The 19,781-nt window shown below is 51.0% G+C and overlaps 1 protein-coding gene across 1 annotated transcript in view; it reads right to left on the bottom strand.

Moving 5' to 3' along the window:
* Positions 1–19,781, bottom strand: part of SOS2 (SOS Ras/Rho guanine nucleotide exchange factor 2) — a 101,636-nt gene that overhangs the window by 45,307 nt on the left and 36,548 nt on the right. The window contains exons 6-11 of the mRNA XM_075330536.1: positions 9,660–9,803; positions 9,321–9,431; positions 8,746–8,844; positions 2,408–2,535; positions 337–992; positions 169–250 (exon numbers count right to left, since the gene is read on the bottom strand). Of these exons, the coding sequence (XP_075186651.1) occupies positions 169–250; positions 337–992; positions 2,408–2,535; positions 8,746–8,844; positions 9,321–9,431; positions 9,660–9,803 (1,220 nt within the window). The remainder of the gene's footprint in view (positions 1–168; positions 251–336; positions 993–2,407; positions 2,536–8,745; positions 8,845–9,320; positions 9,432–9,659; positions 9,804–19,781) is intronic.

Genomic DNA, 19,781 nt, shown 5'->3' with positions numbered 1-19,781 from the left:
ATGGATTTGCAGATATGCTGCAGAGCGAGCTGTCAATCAAACAATCATACAGCCGCCGCTCACAGCATACCTGTGATTAAGCAGGGGTGCCCGGTAATGTGATTAATGCAGGGTTATTGGGGGGGGTTCGCTGATCGGTCTTGTTGCACTGGATGAATATATACTTGCCTTTCGATCAGTAGACTCAGTAACTCCTGTGGCTTACAAAACGAGCGATACGTGGTCAGAAAAGTGCGTACAAAGTTAGGATCTGGGAAAAGCAAAATAAAAAAAGTTTAATAAAATGATGCAAATTCTTAAATAGATAACTCGTATTCGTCAGGGAGGAGACCGTACCTGCATACATGTGATATGTCAACCTCTCAATGAGCTTCACCACCGTCCCCCCCTTAATAATGGGAATTCCTCCCCTGCTTTGCACATTGTCCTCAAAAACGATGTTCTCCTCCGAATCCTCCTCGCCGAAGCGATAAACGTCCGGACTGGGCAGGCGCAGGGGCTGCTCGTTCTCCTCCTGAATGAGCACAGAGTCCAGCATCCGGTCCAGCGTGCTGCGGTACTGCAGCGAGATCAAAGCTGCCATCCAGTTGTTCTTCTCTTCAGCGGTCTTGGCGGCAAAGACAATATTGTTCTCATCCTTCGAGAGCAACTCAAAGGCATGCTTGCAATCACACGTGTCCTCGCGGTCGATGACTTGCACCTTCCTCATAATGAATTTCTCCTTAAGGCGATACTCGGCGGTGTTGTATCCGGGGATTCGGGACTGGCCGTGGTTCGTTTTGCAGCTGATCATCAGGCCATCGAAAAGGAAGATGTGCCGCTCGTGCTTGGCTCCCACCCTGGTCAGGGAGCCCTCCATAATAAACTCATTGCAACACTGCCCGATGTCTTTGCCCTCCCAACCATCAATGTTTTTCTGGATTTCGTTCATTTTCTTAATAGCCAGATGCTTGCTGCGCATTTGACCATTGTACAGCCGCCATATTGTCTCCCTGAAAAACATGAGCAACGCACGTGATCGCAGATTTATAGAAAGTTTTTCTCTATATCTGTTTTTGAAAAAGCTGGGAGACCACTATGGCTTCACTTACATCTTCTAACATTCATGGCATCTCAGGATATGTGAGGGGTTGTAACAACATTGGCTTAGATCACATGCAAGTAAGCAACTTATACACTGTGCCGAAATACCCCTTTTAGGCTATGTGCCCAGAAGACAACGTACCCCACAGATATTGCCGCAGGTTTACCGCAGCTGCTCCCTGGAATTCACAGCTATCCACTGCTGTGGGTTCTGAGCATTTTTGCTGCGGTAAACCTGCGGCACAAGTGCGGAAATAACTGCGGAATTCCCGTCCTGTATCTCCATAGTGGAGGAGCGGGAATTCCCCAGATATTTCCGCATGAGTAATTGACATGCAGTTATGTGCGGCTGCAGGACATCCGCAGCATATTCCGCAGCCGCACATACCGCACCATTGATAGGCTATGTACCCAAGGAACAATGTACCCACGAATTTTGACGTGGAAAACCGGTGGATTTATCTGGATTTTCCAGATAAATCTGCAGGTTTGCGCAAGTATAGACACTCCCCATGTTATCCTGTGGGATTTGGGGAGTGCTGTATCAATGGTGTGGTATGTGCAACTGCGGAAAATGCTGCGGATGTCCCACAGCCGGACATAACTGCATGTCAATTATTCATGTGGAAATATCTGCAGAATTCCCGCTCCTCCACTATGGAGATACAGGACGGGAATTCCGCAGGAATTCTGCACGAAATCGGCGCTTTTTCCACAGGTTTGCCAGAACAACTCCGCAAGAAATACCGCAGCAATGGATAGCTGTGGATTCCGGGGAGAAACTGTGGTAAACCTGTGGACAAGTCCGTGTGTACAAAGTCCTGTGGGCACATGGACATACAGCACTCCCCAAATCCCATAGGATAACATGGGGAGTGTCTGTACTTGCTAGAACCTGCGGATTTATCTAGAAAATCCAGATAAATCTGCAAGTTTTCCGCGGCAAAATCGGCGGGTACGTTGTCCCTGTAGCCTTACACTGTTGTGATACTACAACTCCCAACATGCACAGAAAATCCTGTGGCTATCAGGAATTGCTGGGAGAAGTAGTTTCACAAGAGCTGGAATACTACCATCTTATAGGAATGACCCCCTTTATGTAGATCTCCGAGCAGAAGACAAAACTGTTTTATCATTTACTCAATTGCCCTTTAATGATGAGAAGACTCTGCTAATTCTGTCTAAGTCTGCTCAGCAAAGCAAAAAAGGGATCTATAGAAAACAGAAAATTTATAGGCTTATGTTTTAGATTTTTTTTCTGGCTCTGAACCTTTTTAGTTTCATTAGCCAGAAAAGTAGAACACAAAAAATGCATCTGTCTTACCCTGGGCGACGCCGCGGCGAATGCTTATTGTAGATACGTTCCATGCTACATCGTAGGTTGAGCAGAGCGGTGATGGCTTGTTTTAGACATTCTCTGTCTTCTTGGTCTTCACTCCGTTCTTGTAACAGCTAAATATTAAGGAAAATGACAGCAAACCTAATTAATTATCCCAACACCTTAAGATTATACAGACTTCCAAAAACAAACATTTGGCTAATGATCATCTACTAATGTAAAGAAGGGAATTTTGTTACTTACCGTAAATTCCTTTTCTTCTAGCTCTTATTGGGAGACCCAGACGATTGGGGTATAGCTACTGCCCTCCGGAGGCCACACAAAGCACTACACTAAAAAGTGCAAGGCCCCTCCCCTTCTGGCTATACCCCCCCGTGATATCACGGGTTCTCCAGTTTTAGTGCCAAAGCAAGAAGGAGGAAAGCCAATAACTGGTTTAAACAAATTAACTCCGAGTAACATCGGAGAACTGAAAAACCGTTCAACATGAACAACATGTGTACCCGCAAACAACAAAAAAATCCCGAAGGACAACAGGGCGGGTGCTGGGTCTCCCAATAAGAGCTAGAAGAAAAGGAATTTACGGTAAGTAACAAAATTCCCTTCTTCAGCGCTCTATTGGGAGACCCAGACGATTGGGACGTCCAAAAGCTGTCCCTGGGTGGGTAAAGAAATACCTCATGTTAGAGCTGCAAGACAGCCCTCCCCTATGGGGAAGCCACTGCCACCTGCAGGGCTCTTCTACCTAGGCTGGCGTCCGCCGAAGCATAGGTATGCACCTGATAATGTTTGGTGAAAAAATGTGCAGGCTCGACCAGGTAGCTGCCTGGCACACCTGTTGAGCCGTAGCCTGGTGTCGTAATGCCCAAAACGCACCTACGGCTCTGGTAGAATGGACCTTCAGCCCTGAAGGAACCGGAAGCCCCGCAGAACGGTAGTCTTCAAGAATTGGTTCTTTGATCCATCGAGCCATGGTGGCTTTAGAAACCTGCAACCCCTTGCGCGTACCAGCGACAAGGACAAAAAATGCATCAGAGCGGCGCATGGGCGCCGTGCGGGAAATGTAGATTCTGAGTGCTCTCACCAGAACTAACAACTGTAAATCCTTTTCATACCGGAGAACCGGATGAGAACAAAAGGAAGGAAAGGGTATATCCCGATTAAGAAGAAACGCGGATACAACCTTAGGGAGAAACTCCTGAATAGGGCGCAGCACTACCTTGTCCTGGTGGAACACTAGGAAGGGAGCCTTGAATGACAGAGCCGCCAGCTTAGACACTCGCCGAAGCGACGTGATCGCAACCAGAAAGGCCACTTTCTGTGACAGGCGCGAAAGGGAAACTTCCCTCAGAGGCTCGAAATGCGGCTTCTGGAGAGCAACTAGTACCCTGTTCAGATCCCATGGATCTAACGGCCGCTTGTACGGGGGCACAATATGACAAACCCCCTGTAGTAACGTGCGCACCTTAGGAAGACGTGCTAGACGCTTCTGAAAAGAACACGGATAGTGCCGAGACTTGCCCTTAAAGGGAGCCGAGCGACCAACCTCTTTCCCAACCAGATTGCAGGAGGGAAGGCAAAGTAGGCAATGCCGATGGCCAGGGAGACCCTCCCTGAGCAGAACACTAAGATAAGAATATCTTCCACGAGTTGTGGTAGATCTTGGCAGACCGCGGCTGGCTAGCCCGTCTCATGGTGGCAATGACGTCGTGCTCACGGTCGACCGACGGTGAGATGCCACAGATCACGGTACCACGACCTCCCCGGCCAGTCTGGGGCGACGAGGATGGTGTGGCAGCAATCGGTAGCTGGAACTGTGACCAATCCTGAGCCAAGGCGCCTGTCGCCAGAGCTCTTTGATCGTAAGACCGCGTCATGAAAATCGGGACCTTGTTGTTGCCGAGAAGCCATGACGTCGACGTCCGTCTTCATCCTGCGTCTACAGAATTCTTGCAAACAAACGGGTGCAGAGCCCATTCCCCTGCGTCCACGCCCTGGCGACTGAGGAAGTCTGCTTCCTAGTGTCGTACGCCCGGGATGTGAACAGCTGATATGGTGTATGCTCTGTCTTCTACCCCTAGCAGAATCCGCCGGACCTCTTGGGAGTCTTGTCGACTGCGTAGTCCGCCTTGGTGGTTGGTGTATGCCACCGCTGTGGATAGTCCGACTGAATTCGGATCTATTTGCATTCCAGCCACTGCAGGAAGGCTTGCAGTGCAAGATACACTGCCCAGAGCTCCAGACCACTGAGTTGAAGAGTGGACTCCTCTGAAGATGGTCTTTGACCGTCTGGAAAAGCTAAAACTCGCCTCTGGATGAGGCGCCTCCTTGAAGGAGAGACTGTCCCCTCGTCTGTAGTGAACGCTGTTTGTCCAGCGGAAGCTTCACTATCGCTGAGAGAGTGTGAAAACTCTCCAGGAGATGCCAGCGATTGGGTTCAACCTTGACAAGTTGAAGACCCACCCGAAACTCTGGGAAGGGTCCAGCGCCATGTTCAGGTTGTGTTGGCATGCTTGTAAAGGAGAGTGCCTTGACCAGTAGATTGCCCAAGTAAAGGATCACAGAGTGACCGTGAGAGCGCGGGACTGCTCCCTCTGCTGCCACGAACTTGGTGAACACCCGTGGGGCTGTCGCCAGCCAAAGGGTATGGCTACGAAACGAAATATTCTCGTCTTTAATAACGAATCGTAGCCAACGCCGGTGCCTCGGAGCAATCGGCACGTGTAGATAAGCATCCTGATGTCTATTGAAGCTAGGAAAACTCCTTGAGACAGAGAGGCAATGACGGAGCGGAGTGATGCCATCCGGAACCGCCTGGTTTTCACGTGCTCGTTAAGCAGTATAAAGTCCAGAACGGGACGGAAGGAGCCGTCCTATTTTGGCACCACGACCAGGTCGGGGCAAAATGCGTATCTGGTTCCTGAAGAGGAACAGGGATTACCGCTCTTTCCGCCTGCAGAAGAGCCTCGGCTCGGTCGGTGCGGTAGTTTGAAAACAAACTGACTCTCACTCACAGGCCCTCAACCTGCGGTAGGTAAATGCCGCTAAAGCGGGGGAGTCTGCCCCCCCGCGGTTGCGGAGTGAGAGGGCTGAAAATTATGAGGAAAACGCTTTGGTAGCGGATCCTCCGGCTGCCTTCCCCGGGCGTGAATTGAGCCCGCTAGGAATCTATGCCCTTCTGGGCTTTTTGAGTCGTCTTGGATAGTTGAATGATTTCATTCAACCCTTACCAACAGACTATCACTAGATAAAGGCAACCTGGTTAAGCACTTCGTTGGAAGCAGCCTCTGTTCCAATCTCTCAACTACTAGCCTCTGCGTAAAAACACGGAGTTGGCGGATGCCACTGACGTCCGGCTCGTAGAGTCTCGGACAGCAATAACAGCATGATTCGCCATGCCGACATTGCGAGTTAAAGACGCTGCTGGGACCGAGAGTACCTGTGACAGCGACCCTCTGCGCAATACTAGCTGGAATAGCTTGGAGTGCCTTCACGGCTGCGACTGCCGGAGCAGCCGACCTGCCGATAGCTTCATAGACAGATTGCAACCAGAGGCCAATCTGCCTGTCAATGGCCTTTTGTGAAGTCCTATCCACCACTACAACTATAGATCTAGCTGCAAGCATGGAGATTGGGGGATCCACATTTGGATACTGGGTCTAGCGCTTGACCACGTCAGGGGGAGCGACACGTGTCTCATTAATACGGTCGGAGAAACGCTTATCGTGATAAGCGTGTCGTTTCTGGACTGCGTCTCTGGAGTCAGAGTGCTAAACAAGTACTCATGAAGCTGACCCCTCCACTGGAGGAGTTGAGGGAGAAATACCCAACCTTTCGTTGATGGACGCAATAAGATTATTCACTATAGCGTCACCATCCGGTGTATCCGGATTGAGAGCGGTCTCAGGAACAGAGTCCTGAACAGCTACGTCTGCCTCATCGTACAGAGAGTACTCCAGCTGGGACCTTGCCCAGTGATGTAGTCGAGGGCTAATGCCAGCGAGCCCGCTTAGGCCATCTGGGACTGTCGACCGTGTCGGATGCCTGCTCTCTGGGATGCCTGGAATCACTCTGGCGCCTTGAGATGCTCCAGATCAGGGCGGCCAGGGTCATTGCAACCATATTGCCCACGGTCTGCTTGGGGTGCAAAGTCTGTAAGATGTCAGTCATAGTCACAGACAATATATCAGCGGAAAAACTGCAACTTCGTCCCTGTCTCTGGACAGAGATCACAGGTGGTTCCTTTGGCCACATATAGCAGAGACCCCGGTTGAGCAATTGCACGCACTGGGGGTCCTGAAACCGTATGACATGCAGTACAAGCAGCATAGAAAGCCCGTGCATTGGCAACTTGTCTTTTTCTGCTGTTGTTGTCTAGCTATCTAAGAGCCTAGCCGAGGATAGCGACCGTACAGTGAATAGTCATACAAGCATGAAGTACAAATAAACACTTCAGCACATGTAGTACACGCAGCATTGAAAACTTGTGGCTTGGCACATTTGCTCTTCTGCTGCTGTTGTCTATTTATCTAGGAGCATGAGACAAGGATAGCGACATACAGTGAATGTATAGCATACAGCATGACAGTAAACACTGCAGCCCATGCAATCCAAGCAGCATTGAAAGCTTGCGCGTTAGCACCCTAGCCTTTCTGCTGCTGTTGTCTATTTATCTAGGAACATTAGCCAAGGATAGCGACATACAGTGAATGTATAGCATACAAGCATGACAGTAAACACTGCAGCCAATGCAAGTCAAGCAGCATTGAAAACTTGTGCCGTAGCACCATTGCTCTACTGCTGCTTTTGTCTGTTTATCTGGGCGCATTAGCCAAGAATAGCGACATACAGTGAATGTATATCATAACAATAAACCGTGCAGCACATGCAAGCGAAGCAGCATTGAAAGCTTGTGCCTTAGCACAAATTGCTCTACTGCTGCTGTTGCCCAATCTGACAGTAAACACTGCAGCACATGCAAACGAAGAAGCATTGAAAGCTTGTGCCTCAGCAGCATTGCTTATTTGCTGCTGTTGCCCAGAATAGCGACAGTACAGTACAGTGCATAGCATATCAGCACACAGCCCAAAAGCCCACTTCAGCATTAGTGGTGTCAGTTGCTTACCGCCCGCACAAGAGCGGGTGCGAGGTCGCCCAAAAACCTGTGACTGGTTCCGTTCTCCCAGAGTGGAAACCATAATGGCTGCCGGCTTCTCTTCCCCGTCCTGTGCAGAGGGGCGGGCCGTGGGCGAGCCCCAGCCAAGAGCGGGAACCCGGCGTCTCACTGTGTTCAGTGAGAGGGGGCTGGAGAATGCAAAGCAGACTCCAGCTCCCTGCGCTGAGCTACTGTACAGCGTCCCGCCCCTCCTCTGACTGGCAGGGCTGGGGCGGGAACGAAACGAAAACTAGGCCGCAAAGCCGGGGACTCTAGTAATAAGCGCGGCCGTCCCATGTGCACGGCCGACGCCGAAGTCCCCCGGCGCACCACAAGTCCCAGCCGCGCCACAATGTAAAAAACAACCAGCAGCGGCCGGCGCGGCCGTTTTCAATACATAAATTCACTCAGCAAAGCTGCAGTGAATAATAGCACCAGCGCTCCGCGCTGTTGTCCCCGGCGCACTAACACTCCCAGCAATGCTGGTGTGTGTGGGCGCGATGTGCATGGGAACACAGAGTACCTTGATGTAGCAGGGCCCTGTCCCTGACGATACTCAGCTCCATATCCAGCAGGTTCTTTTGGGTCTGTGGATGGAGCTCGGTCTCTGTGCCTGGAGACCGGTAAGATCCCACTTCACCCAGAGCCCCTCATGGGGATGGGGAAGGAAAACAGCATGTGGGCTCCGGCCTCTGTACTAGCAATAAGTACCTCAACCTTACAACACCATCCACGGGTGAGAAGGGAGCATGCTGGGGGCCCTACATGGGCCCTCTTTTCTTCCATCCGACATAGTCAGCAGCTGCTGCTGACTAAAATCTGTGGAGCTATGCATGGATGTCTGACCTCCTTCGCACACAAAGCTAAAACTGGAGAACCCGTGATATCACGGGGGGGTATAGCCAGAAGGGGAGGGGCCTTGCACTTTTTAGTGTAGTGCTTTGTGTGGCCTCCGGAGGGCAGTAGCTATACCCCAATCGTCTGGGTCTCCCAATAGAGCGCTGAAGAAAAAATAATGCACCAACAACTTTCAGATATATTTGGCTTGTCGACCGCAAATTTAAACATTCTGGTTCACATTGAAAAGCTAAAAAACAATTGAACAGGAATTGAGAAATGCTAAACAAATTATTTCAGGAGACGGCGCAAGAAATAATCTGCGTCTTACCTCCAATATCTCAAAATAGTGCAAACAGTGGTAAACAGGGACCAGCATCAGACGAGGGAGGACGTATCTCACCGCTTCTTTAAAGCCTTCCGAAATGGACTGTGGGGAAAAATTACACATGAGAGATTGGAGAAGGGAGGGCTTCAGGGGATAATTAAGATGGCAGCGATGAGGGGGGTCCTTAAGTAGGCTCCAGGCTGCCATGTCCCTACATCGGTATTAATGGATGGCCCTACTAAGATGGCGCAGCTGCTGACAAAGATTGACAGTGGCATTTAAGTGGTTAAACAGCAGCGAATGGAGCTCAGCTCCTGTTACTGCTGTTAGATACGGCTGTAACAGTAAAGGAGTTAAAAGCCGTAGATGCCATGGGTTGCTAATGACTGTGGCATCTAAGGGAGGGGTTACGTGGCTGGGATAGGAGGTAACTCTGATCCCAGTATATGTAGTGGTTGAACCAGATACTAATGGCTTAGAGGGGGGACCATTGGATGCCGACAGAGTGAGGGGCATGAGCAGAATTTTTGGATGGAGATCCATGTGAACAAAGCTCAAAACAAAACAAACAGAGTTACCTGAAAGTGGAAGGCGACTGCCGGCTTAGCCATGAGGTTGATAAAATGTTCATGGAATTGGGCAGCCAGGATGTCCTGGGATAACGTTTCATAAGGGTCGAAGGCCTGCTCCTGAGGGAAAAGCAGGGGAGAAGTTTTGTGATTGGGGTCCAATGGTGAAGTGTAAAACAGATCAATGGCACAGCGAGGAGAAGAACCACCCATCACGTACGGCCGCCATAAAACACGATGCACAAATGCAACAAGATCCTGTACATCACCTCCTCTCCAGATCACACACAGGCCGAAGACAATCATCAGTGCAATTACAATAAACCCCGCACAGAGCCCCCTCCTCACCTCGGCCAGATCTTCAAAGCAGCTTCCAACCAGCGGATGGGGACTACTTTCATCCGTCATCTCTACCGTGTCCTCGATCAGACCCAGAAGCTTCACGGTTAATTCATGAATGTCCAGAATGTTACTGAAGATAATCTCTATGTCCTGCAAGAAGACAACATGGAGATCAGCTCTGCGAGGGGCCTATAATGCAGCTACACTACATACTATACAATTCTGCGCTCTTCAGAGCTGGAATCTCTCACTATATCAATACCTGCAAAGATAGGTTATCTACTTTTGGGGAAATTTGGTGTCCCTCAGCAGAATAGTGAATGCAGCTCTGGAGTGTACTACAGAAGGTAACTCGGGATCAGTAATGTATGTACACAGTGACTGCACCAGCAGAATAGTGAGTGCAGCTCTGGAGTATAATACAGGAGGTAACTCAGGATCAGTAATGTATGTACACAGTGACTGCACCAGCAGAATAGTGAGTGCAGCTCTGAAGTATAAAACAGGAGTTAACTCAGGATAGGTCCTTCATATGTAATGTAAAGAAAGTGAAGTGAGTACACCCCTCATTTTTGTAAATATTTTATCACCATATATCTTCATGGGATATCATTGCAGAGCTGACCCTGTGATACAATGTACAGTGTCAGTGCGCAGCTTGTATAACAGGGTAAATTTGGTGTCTTCTAAATAACTCTGCACAGAGCCATAAATTTCTAACCCGCTGGCAACAAACTGGAGTACAACCCTAAGTGAAAATTACCAAATTGTGCCCAATTAGCCATTTTTCCTACATAGTGTCATGTGACTCATTAGTGTTACAAGGTCTCAGGTGTGAATGGGGGGCAAGTGTGTTATATTTGGTGTCATCTCTCACACACGCTCACACTGGTCACTGAAAGATTATGGTAAAAAATTCGCTGAGGGTCTGAAAAAAATTGTGGCTGTACATAAAGATGGCCGAGGCTCTAAGAAGATTGTCCCCACCCTGACACTGAGTTACAGCACGGTGGCCAAGACCATACAGCGGTATTATAACAAGACAGGATCCACTCAGAATAGGTCTCATCATGGCCGACCACAGAAGCTGAGTACATGTGCTAAGCATCATATCCAGAGGATATCTTTTCAGAATATATGAGTGCTGCCAGTATTGCTGCAGAGGTCACAGGGGTGGGGGGTCCACCTGTCAGTGCTCACACCATACACTGCAGAGGTTACAGGGGTGGGGGGGGTCCACCTGTCAGTGCTCAGACCATACACCGCACACTGCATCACATTGCTCTGCAAGGCTGTCATCTCAGAAGGAAGCCTCTTCTAAAGATGATGCACAATAAATCCGCAGTTTGCTGAAGATAAGGACATGGATTACTTGAACCGGTCTGTGGTCTGATGAGACCAAGATAAATTTATTTTGTTCAGATGATGTCAAGCGTGTGGCAGAAACCAGGTGAGGAGGACAAAGACAAGTGTGTCCTACCTACAGTCAGGCATGGTGGTGGAGGGTCATGGTTTGGTGCTGTATGAGTGCTGCCGGCTGTGGAAGCTACAGGTCATTGAGGGAACCATGAATGCCAACATATACTGTGACAAACTGAAGCAGAGCAAAATTCCCTTCCTTCATATTCCAACATAACGACCCCAAACACCTCCAAGACCACTGTGTCGCTAAAGAAACTGAGGGTAAAGGTGCTGGACCGGCTGAGAGTCTTCAGACCTAAACCCTATGGAGCATCTGTGGGGCTTCCCCAAATGGAAATCGGAGGAGTGCAAGGTCTGTAACATCCACCGCCTCTGTGATGTCGTCATGGAGGATGGAAGAGGATTCAGCGGCTCCTGTGAAGCTCCAGTGATCTTCAGGCCCAAGAGAGGTAAGGCCGTGCTGGAAAACAATGGTGGCCTCATAATATTGACACCAAGGGCACAATTTGGGCATTTTCACTTAGGGGTGTACTAACTTTTGCTGCCAGAGGTTTAAAGATTAATTTGTGTATTACACAGGAGTATGATATTATACTTTTGTAGTGGGATCCATCCTAGGCCGCAGCCCTCCCAGGGATACTATACTTCTGGTGCCAGTACAAGGTGTTATCTGAACCTTGGGGCTGCTGATGTCACTTGGTGACATTGAAATCCACTTTATACATCTTAAGCAAACACTTCTCAGCTTTTCTTACAGCTCCTTAGAAGTAAAGTGAAGATAGGAGCAGCAGAAAGTGACTGGAGTAGGAAGCTAAAACACTGGAGGTCGGGGGCGTCATTTACTTTACAGCCATCGCTGGGCCTCATTTATCAAAACAGTTTACCGATCCTTGCTACTCACATCAGCCAATCAGAGCTCAGCTTACATTTTACCAGAGCAGCTTATGTGATAAAAGCAGAGCTGTGATTGGTTGCTAAGGGAAACAACGAGGCTCAGAAAAGAGGAGGGGTTATCCGTAGCAACCAACAGAGAACACATGGGTTAGGCAAGTTTCACACATCCGTGGCTCGTGGTCTGCAACGTGAGAGCTGCTCATGAGATTCCTGACCTCGGCGCGGCAGACTCATCAACAAATGTCAGATAACAGAACAATAGGCCCGAGGTCCAGACAAATCCCTGATGTGATATGGCCAGCGGCTATATCTCTGGGGTCCATAAGTTAGGGGCGGCGATGCCGAATGGTCTCAGATCCTGACTGGATACATATTTGTAGGATTTGTAAACTCTCAGCCCCTTTAAATTAAGCTTCACACAAACTGTGTCATTGAAATAAAGAACAAAAAGAAAGGTTTTCCCTTTTACAAAACAGCCGCGTCTTATTGGTTGCAGCAATGCGGTAACTAAAGCAGGAAGGCCATGGAGACCGGTAAATACACAGCGCTGGATACATAATATCAGCAGGCACACGGCGCTCATCAAGGCACGGCCGCACGACATATAGCCGGCGTTAGGGAGGAAGAAGGGAATTTTGTTACTTACCGTAAATTCCTTTTCTTCTAGCTCTTATTGGGAGACCCAGACGATTGGGGTATAGCTACTGCCCTCTGGAGGCCACACAAAGCACTACACTAAAAGTGCAAGGCCCCTCCCTCTCTGGCTATACCCCCCCGTGGTATCACGGGTAGTCCAGTTTTAGTGCCAAAGCAAGAAGGAGGAAGCCAACAACTGGTTTAAACAAATTAACTCCGAGTAACATCGGAGAACTGAAAAACCGTTCAACATGAACAACATGTGTACCCGCAAACAGCAAAAACAATCCCGAAGGACAACAGGGCGGGTGCTGGGTCTCCCAATAAGAGCTAGAAGAAAAGGAATTTACGGTAAGTAACAAAATTCCCTTCTTCTTCAGCGCTCTATTGGGAGACCCAGACGATTGGGACGTCCAAAAGCTGTCCCTGGGTGGGTAAAGAAATACCTCATGTTAGAGCTGCAAAACAGCCCCCCCCTACGGGGATGTCACTGCCGCCTGCAGGACTCTTCTACCTAAGCTGGCATCCGCCGAAGCATAGGTATGCACCTGATAATGCTTGGTGAACGTGTGCAGACTCGACCAGGTAGCCGCCTGACACACCTGTTGAGCCGAAGCCTGGTGCCGTAATGCCCAGGACGCACCTACGGCTCTGGTTGAGTGGGCTTTTAGCCCTGAAGGAACCGGAAGCCCAGCAGAACGGTAGGCCTCTATAATTGGTTCTTTGATCCATCGAGCCAAGGTGGCTTTAGAAGCCTGCAACCCCTTGCGCTGACCGGCGACAAGGACAAAAAGTGCATCGGAACGGCGCATGGGCGCCGTGCGGGAAATGTAGATCCTGAGTGCTCTCACCAGATCTAGCAAACGCAAGTCCCTTTCATACCGGTGAACCGGATGAGGATAAAAGGAAGGCAATGATATATCCTGATTAAGATGAAACGAGGATACGACCTTAGGGAGAAACTCCGGAATGGGGCGCAGCACAACCTTGTCCTGGTGGAACACCAAGAAGGGAGCCTTGGATGACAGAGCTGCCAGCTCAGACACTCGCCGAAGCGATGTGATCGCAACAAGAAACGCCACTTTCTGTGACAGGCGAGAAAAAGAAACTTCTTTGAGAGGCTCGAAGGGCGGCTTCTGGAGAGCCACTAGTACCCTGTTCAGATCCCATGGATCCAACGGCCGCTTGTACGGGGGCACAATATGACAGACCCCCTGCAGGAACGTGCGCACCTTAGGAAGACGTGCTAGACGCTTCTGAAAAAACACGGATAGTGCCGAGACTTGCCCTTTAAGGGAGCCGAGCGACAAGCCCTTTTCCAACCCTGATTGCAGGAAAGATAGAAAAGTGGGCAATGCAAATGGCCAGGGAGACACTCCCTGAGCAGAGCACCAGGTTAAGAAAATCTTCCACGTTCTGTGGTAGATCTTAGCAGAAGTTGACTTCCTAGCTTGTCTCATTGTGGCTACCACTCCCTGGGATAATCCTGTTGACGATAGGATCCAGGACTCAATGGCCACACAGTCAGGTTCAGGGCCGCAGAATTCTGATGGAAAAACGGCCCTTGAGACAGCAGGTCTGGACGGTCTGGAAGCGACCACGGTCGGCCGACCGTGAGATGCCACAGATCCGGATACCACGATCTCCTCGGCCAGTCTGGGGCGACGAGTATGATGCGGCTGCAATCGGATCTGATCTTGCGTAGTACTCTGGGCAAGAGTGCCAGAGGCGGGAATACATATGGGAGGCGGAAGTGCGACCAATCTTGCACCAAGGCGTCTGCCGCCAGCGCTCTTTGATCTCGCGACCGCGCCATGAATGCCGGGACCTTGTTGTTGTGCCGAGACGCCATTAGGTCGACGTCCGGCACTCCCCATCGGCGACAGATTTCCTGAAACACGTCCGGGTGAAGGGACCATTCCCCCGCGTCCATGCCCTGGCGACTGAGGAAGTCTGCTTCCCAGTTTTCTACGCCCGGGATGTGAACTGCGGATATGGTGGATGCTCTTTCCTCCACCCACATCAGAATGCGCCGGACTTCCTGAAAGGCTTGCCGGCTGCGCGTCCCTCCTTGGTGGTTGATGTATGCCACCGCTGTGGAGTTGTCCGATTGGATTCGGATCTGCTTTCCTTCCAGCCACTGTTGGAAGGCCAGTAGGGCAAGATACACTGCCCTGATTTCCAGAACATTGATCTGAAGGGTGGACTCCTGCTGAGTCCACGTCCCCTGAGCCCTGTGGTGTAGAAACACTGCTCCCCACCCCGACAGACTCGCATCTGTCGTGACTACTGCCCAGGATGGGGGCAGGAAGGATCTTCCCTGAGACAATGAGGTGGGAAGGAGCCACCATTGCAGAGAGTCCTTGGCCGTCTGGGAAAGAGAGACTTTCCTGTCTAGGGAAGTCGTCTTCCCGTCCCATTGGCGGAGAATGTCCCATTGAAGTGGACGCAGATGAAACTGCGCAAAGGGAACTGCTTCCATGGCTGCCACCATCTTCCCTAGGAAGTGCATGAGGCGCCGTAAGGGGTGCGACTGGCCCTGAAGGAGCGATTGCACCCCTGTCTGTAGGGACCGCTGCTTGTTTAGCGGAAGCTTCACTCTCGCTGCTCGAGTATGAAACTCCATGCCAAGATACGTTAGTGACTGTGTCGGTGACAGATTTGACTTTGGAAAGTTGATGATCCATCCAAAAGTCTGGAGAGTCTCCAGCGTAGCCTGTAGACTGAGTTGGCATGCCTCTTGAGAGGGTGCCTTGACAAGTAGATCGTCTAGGTAAGGGATCACCGAGTGTCCCTGAGAGTGCAAGACTGCTACCACCGCCGCCATGACCTTGGTGAAGACCCGTGGGGCTGTCGCCAGACCAAATGGCAGAGCTACGAACTGAAAATGGTCGTCTCCTATCACAAAACGTAGAAAACGTTGATGTTCTGTAGCAATTGGCACGTGGAGATAAGCATCCTTGATGTCTATTGAGGCAAGGAAGTCTCCTTGAGACATTGAGGCAATGACAGAACGGAGGGTTTCCATCCGGAACCTCCTGGCGTGCACATGTTTGTTGAGCAGTTTTAGGTCCAGAACAGGACGGAATGAGCCGTCCTTTTTTGGCACCACAAAGAGATTGGAGTAAAACCCTCTCCCTTGTTCCTGAAACGGTACAGGAACCACTACTCCCTCCGCTCTTAGGGAGTCCACCGCCTGCCGCAGGACATCTACACGGTCTGGGTGTGGGGAGGTTCTGAAGAACCGAGCTGGAGGACGAGAACTGAACTCGATTCTGTACCCGCGCGACAAAATGTCCGTCACCCACCGGTCTTTGACCTGTGACATCCAAGTGTCGTAAAAGCGGGAGAGCCTGCCCCCGACCGGAGATGCGGAGGGAGGGGACTGGAAGTCATGAGGTAGCCGCTTTGGAAGCGGTTCCTCCATTTGCTTTCTTGGGGCGTGAATGAGCCCTCCAGGAATCTGAGTTTCTTTGCGTCCTCTGAGTCCCTTTGGACGAGGAGAATTGTGTTTTGCCCGAACCTCGAAAGGACTGAAACTTCTGCTGCCACTTTCTCTGCTGAGGTTTGCTTGATCTGGGCTGGGGTAAAGAGGAGTCTTTACCCTTGGACTGTTTAATGATGTCAGCCAGTGGCTCGCCAAACAGTCTTTCTCTAGACAAAGGCAAGCTGGTTAAACATTTTTTGGAACCAGCATCTGCTTTCCAGTCCTTTAACCACAATGCCCTGCGCAAAACTACCGAATTGGCAGACGCCATTGAGGTGCGGCTGGTAGATTCTAGGACCGCATTGATAGCGTAAGACGCAAACGCGGACATCTGCGAGGTAAGGGACGCCACTTGCGGCACCGCTGGATGTAAGATAGCATCCACTTTCGCTAAACCAGCTGAAATAGCTTGTAGCGCCCATACGGCTGCGAATGCTGGAGCAAACGACGCGCCGATAGCTTCATAGACAGATTTTAACCAAAGGTCCATCTGTCTGTCATTGGCATCTTTAAGTGAAGCGCCATCCTCCACTGCAACTATGGATCTAGCTGCAAGCTTGGAAATCGGGGGATCCACCTTTGGACACTGGGTCCAGCGCTTGACCACCTCAGGGGGGAAAAGATAACGTGTATCCTTAGAACGTTTAGAGAAACGCTTTTCTGGATGAGCATCGTGTTTCTGGATTGATTCTCTGAAGTCAGAGTGATCCAACAGAGCACTTAATTTACGCTTGGGATAGAGGAAACGAAATTTCTCCTGCTCTGCCGCTGCCTCTTCTGCTGAAGGGGTTGGGGGAGAAATATCTAACAGCCTATTGATGGCTGAGATAAGATCGTTTACCATGGCGTCCCCATCCGGGGTATCCAGATTGAGAGGGGTTCCAGGATTAGACTCCTGATCACTCTCTTCAGACGCATCACAGGGAGACTGATTGCGCTGAGACCCTGAGCAGTGTGATGACGTTGAGGGTCTTTCCCAGCGAGCCCGCTTGGGGTGGCTGGGGCAATCATCTGAGTCATCATACTCATCCTGAGAGGCCGGGGACCCCCTTGCAGTCTGGATTAAATCCAACTGCGGAGGGTTAGAGGACATAGACCTCGCCGTGTCCATAGACTGAGCCCCAGGCATGGATTGCAAAGTTTCCAGGATTTTTGCCATAGTCACCGACATATTAACCGCAAAAACTGCAAAGTCTGACCCTGACACCGGGGCAGGACTTACAGGCGTCTCAGCCTGGGTCACTATCTCTCCTGACTCCGGCTGGCGAAGCAGCACCGGATCTGAGCATTGCACACAATGGGGGTCTTTGGAACCTGCTGGTAGAGCAGTCCCACAAGCAGCACACACAGTGCACACAGCCCTAGCCTTGGCAGCTTTGCGTCTTGTGGATGACATGCTGCTGCTTCCTCAGAGCGATCTGGGGTATTCAGCCAGGAAGCGACCTCACAGTGCAAGAAATCAATAAATCTCTATGTCCAGTGACACAATACACTAACATACACTGAGGCACTAGAGGGGCCAGCTGAAAAGCCGCTTACCGCCCACTAAAGAGCGGGTGTGTGGTCTTCCAAAGCCCCTCAGTCTAGGTCTCCCAGAGCCTTGCGTCCTTCTTCCAGCCAGCCATGCATGTAATGGCTGCCGGCGTCCTGAGGGAAGAAGGGGGGCGGGCCCTGGGCGTTCCTGACCAAGAGCGGGAAGCCTGCTCCCTCTGTGCCTAGTGTGAGGGCTGGAGCATGTAAATCAGGCTCCAGCCCTCCTCGCTGCCGTGAAACAGCGTCTCTCCCCTACCCTGATTGACAGGGTGGGGGCGGGAACGATCGGAGCTGCCGGCGTCCTAGGCCCAAAAGCCGGGGACTAGAGTTATAAACGCCGCCGCCGTAAAAGCGCGGTCGGCGTATCCCCGGCGCACCACAAGTCACAGCAGCGCCGCCCGGTCCAGTGAGGGTCGGCGCTGCGTTCCCAGAACACAAAGTCCCCCAGATGACTGTAGGAACACCAGCTCAGTGTACGGTCCCCGGCGCACTACAACACCCAGCCAGCCCGGAGTGTGTCTGTGCCTGCCGGGGACACAGAGTACCTGTATGATGCAGGGCCCGGTCCCTGATGGTACTCCTGCTCCGTATCCATCAGGTTCTGATGGGTCTGTGGATGGAGCCCGGCGACAGAGCTTTGAGGCCGGCAGGATCCCACTTCCACAGAACCCCCAAGGGGATGTGGAAGGAAAAACAGCATGTCAGGCTCCAGCCCTGTACCAGCAATAGGTACCTCAACCTTACAACACCATCCAGGGGTGAGAAGGGAGCATGCTGGGAACACTATATGTGTCCTCTTTTCTTCCATCCGAACTAGTCAGCAGCTACTGCTGACTAAAATCTGTGGAGCTATGCATGGAATGTCTGACCTCCTTCGCACACAAAGCTAAAACTGGACTACCCGTGATACCACGGGGGGGTATAGCCAGAGAGGGAGGGGCCTTGCACTTTTAGTGTAGTGCTTTGTGTGGCCTCCAGAGGGCAGTAGCTATACCCCAATCGTCTGGGTCTCCCAATAGAGCGCTGAAGAAAAGAAGTGCAAATCCAACCCTACAGGTCTACACCCCAAGACCCCCCCTCCCCAATTCCTGTTAGAAAACCATTACATAGTCCTTTAAATCCCAGTCAGGATGTGTTGTGGTGCCCTAGACGCCGGCCATACCAAAATAACCTGACTATCACACAAAGATTTTTACAAACCATGCCAACCTGTCATGGCGGTGTCGGGATCTGTTCAGACTACTGATTTTGACACACTGCCCGATAACTTCTCTGGTGTCTAGGATCAGCGCAGGGAGACTTAGGCATCCACCTGCAGAGTGGTAGTTCATAGGCAGGCTAGGAAGAGTTAATCTCTGCTACTCTGCACGTTAAGCTGGTGTCACACATAACGACGACGACAACGACGTCGCTGCTACGTCACCATTTTCTGTGACGTTGCAGCGACGTCCCGTCGCTGTCGCTGTGTGTGACATCCAGCAACGACCTGGCCCCTGCTGTGAGGTCGCCGGTCGTTGCTGAATGTCCAGCTTCATTTTTTGGTCGTCACTCTCCCGCTGTGACACACACATCGCTGTGTGTGACAGCGAGAGAGCGACGAAATGAAGCGATCAGGAGCCGGCACTGGCAGCTGCGGTAAGCTGTAACCAGCGTAAACATCGGGTAACCAAGGGAAGACCTTTCCCTGGTTACCCGATGTTTACGCTGGTTACCAGCCTCCGCTCTTGCTGCCAGTGCCGGCTCCTGCTCTGTGCACATGTGGCTGCAGTACACATCGGGTAATTAACCCGATGTATACTGTAGCAAGGAGAGCAAGGAGCCAGCGCTAAGCAGTGCGCGCGGCTCCCTGCTCTCTGCACTGACATGTAGCTGCAGCACACATCGGGTTAATTAACCCGATGTGTACTGTACCTAGGAGAGCAAGGAGCCAGCGCTAAGCGCGGCTCCCTGCTCTCTGCACATGTAGCACAGCGACGTTATGATCGCTGCTTCTGCTGTGTTTGACAGCTAAGCAGCGATCATAACAGCGACTTACAAGGTCGCTGTTACGTCACCGAAAATGGTGACGTAACAGCGACGTCGTTGTCGCTGTCGCTTAGTGTGACACCAGCTTTAGTCTCCTTTGATCATATGTTATAGGGGAGCCAATCACAGCT

This window comes from Anomaloglossus baeobatrachus, chromosome 12, assembly GCF_048569485.1.
Source record: "Anomaloglossus baeobatrachus isolate aAnoBae1 chromosome 12, aAnoBae1.hap1, whole genome shotgun sequence".
Taxonomy (NCBI): Eukaryota; Metazoa; Chordata; class Amphibia; order Anura; family Aromobatidae; genus Anomaloglossus; species Anomaloglossus baeobatrachus.
Note: the sequence above shows the minus strand (reverse complement) of the source record. Positions and strands in the feature narration are given on the sequence as shown.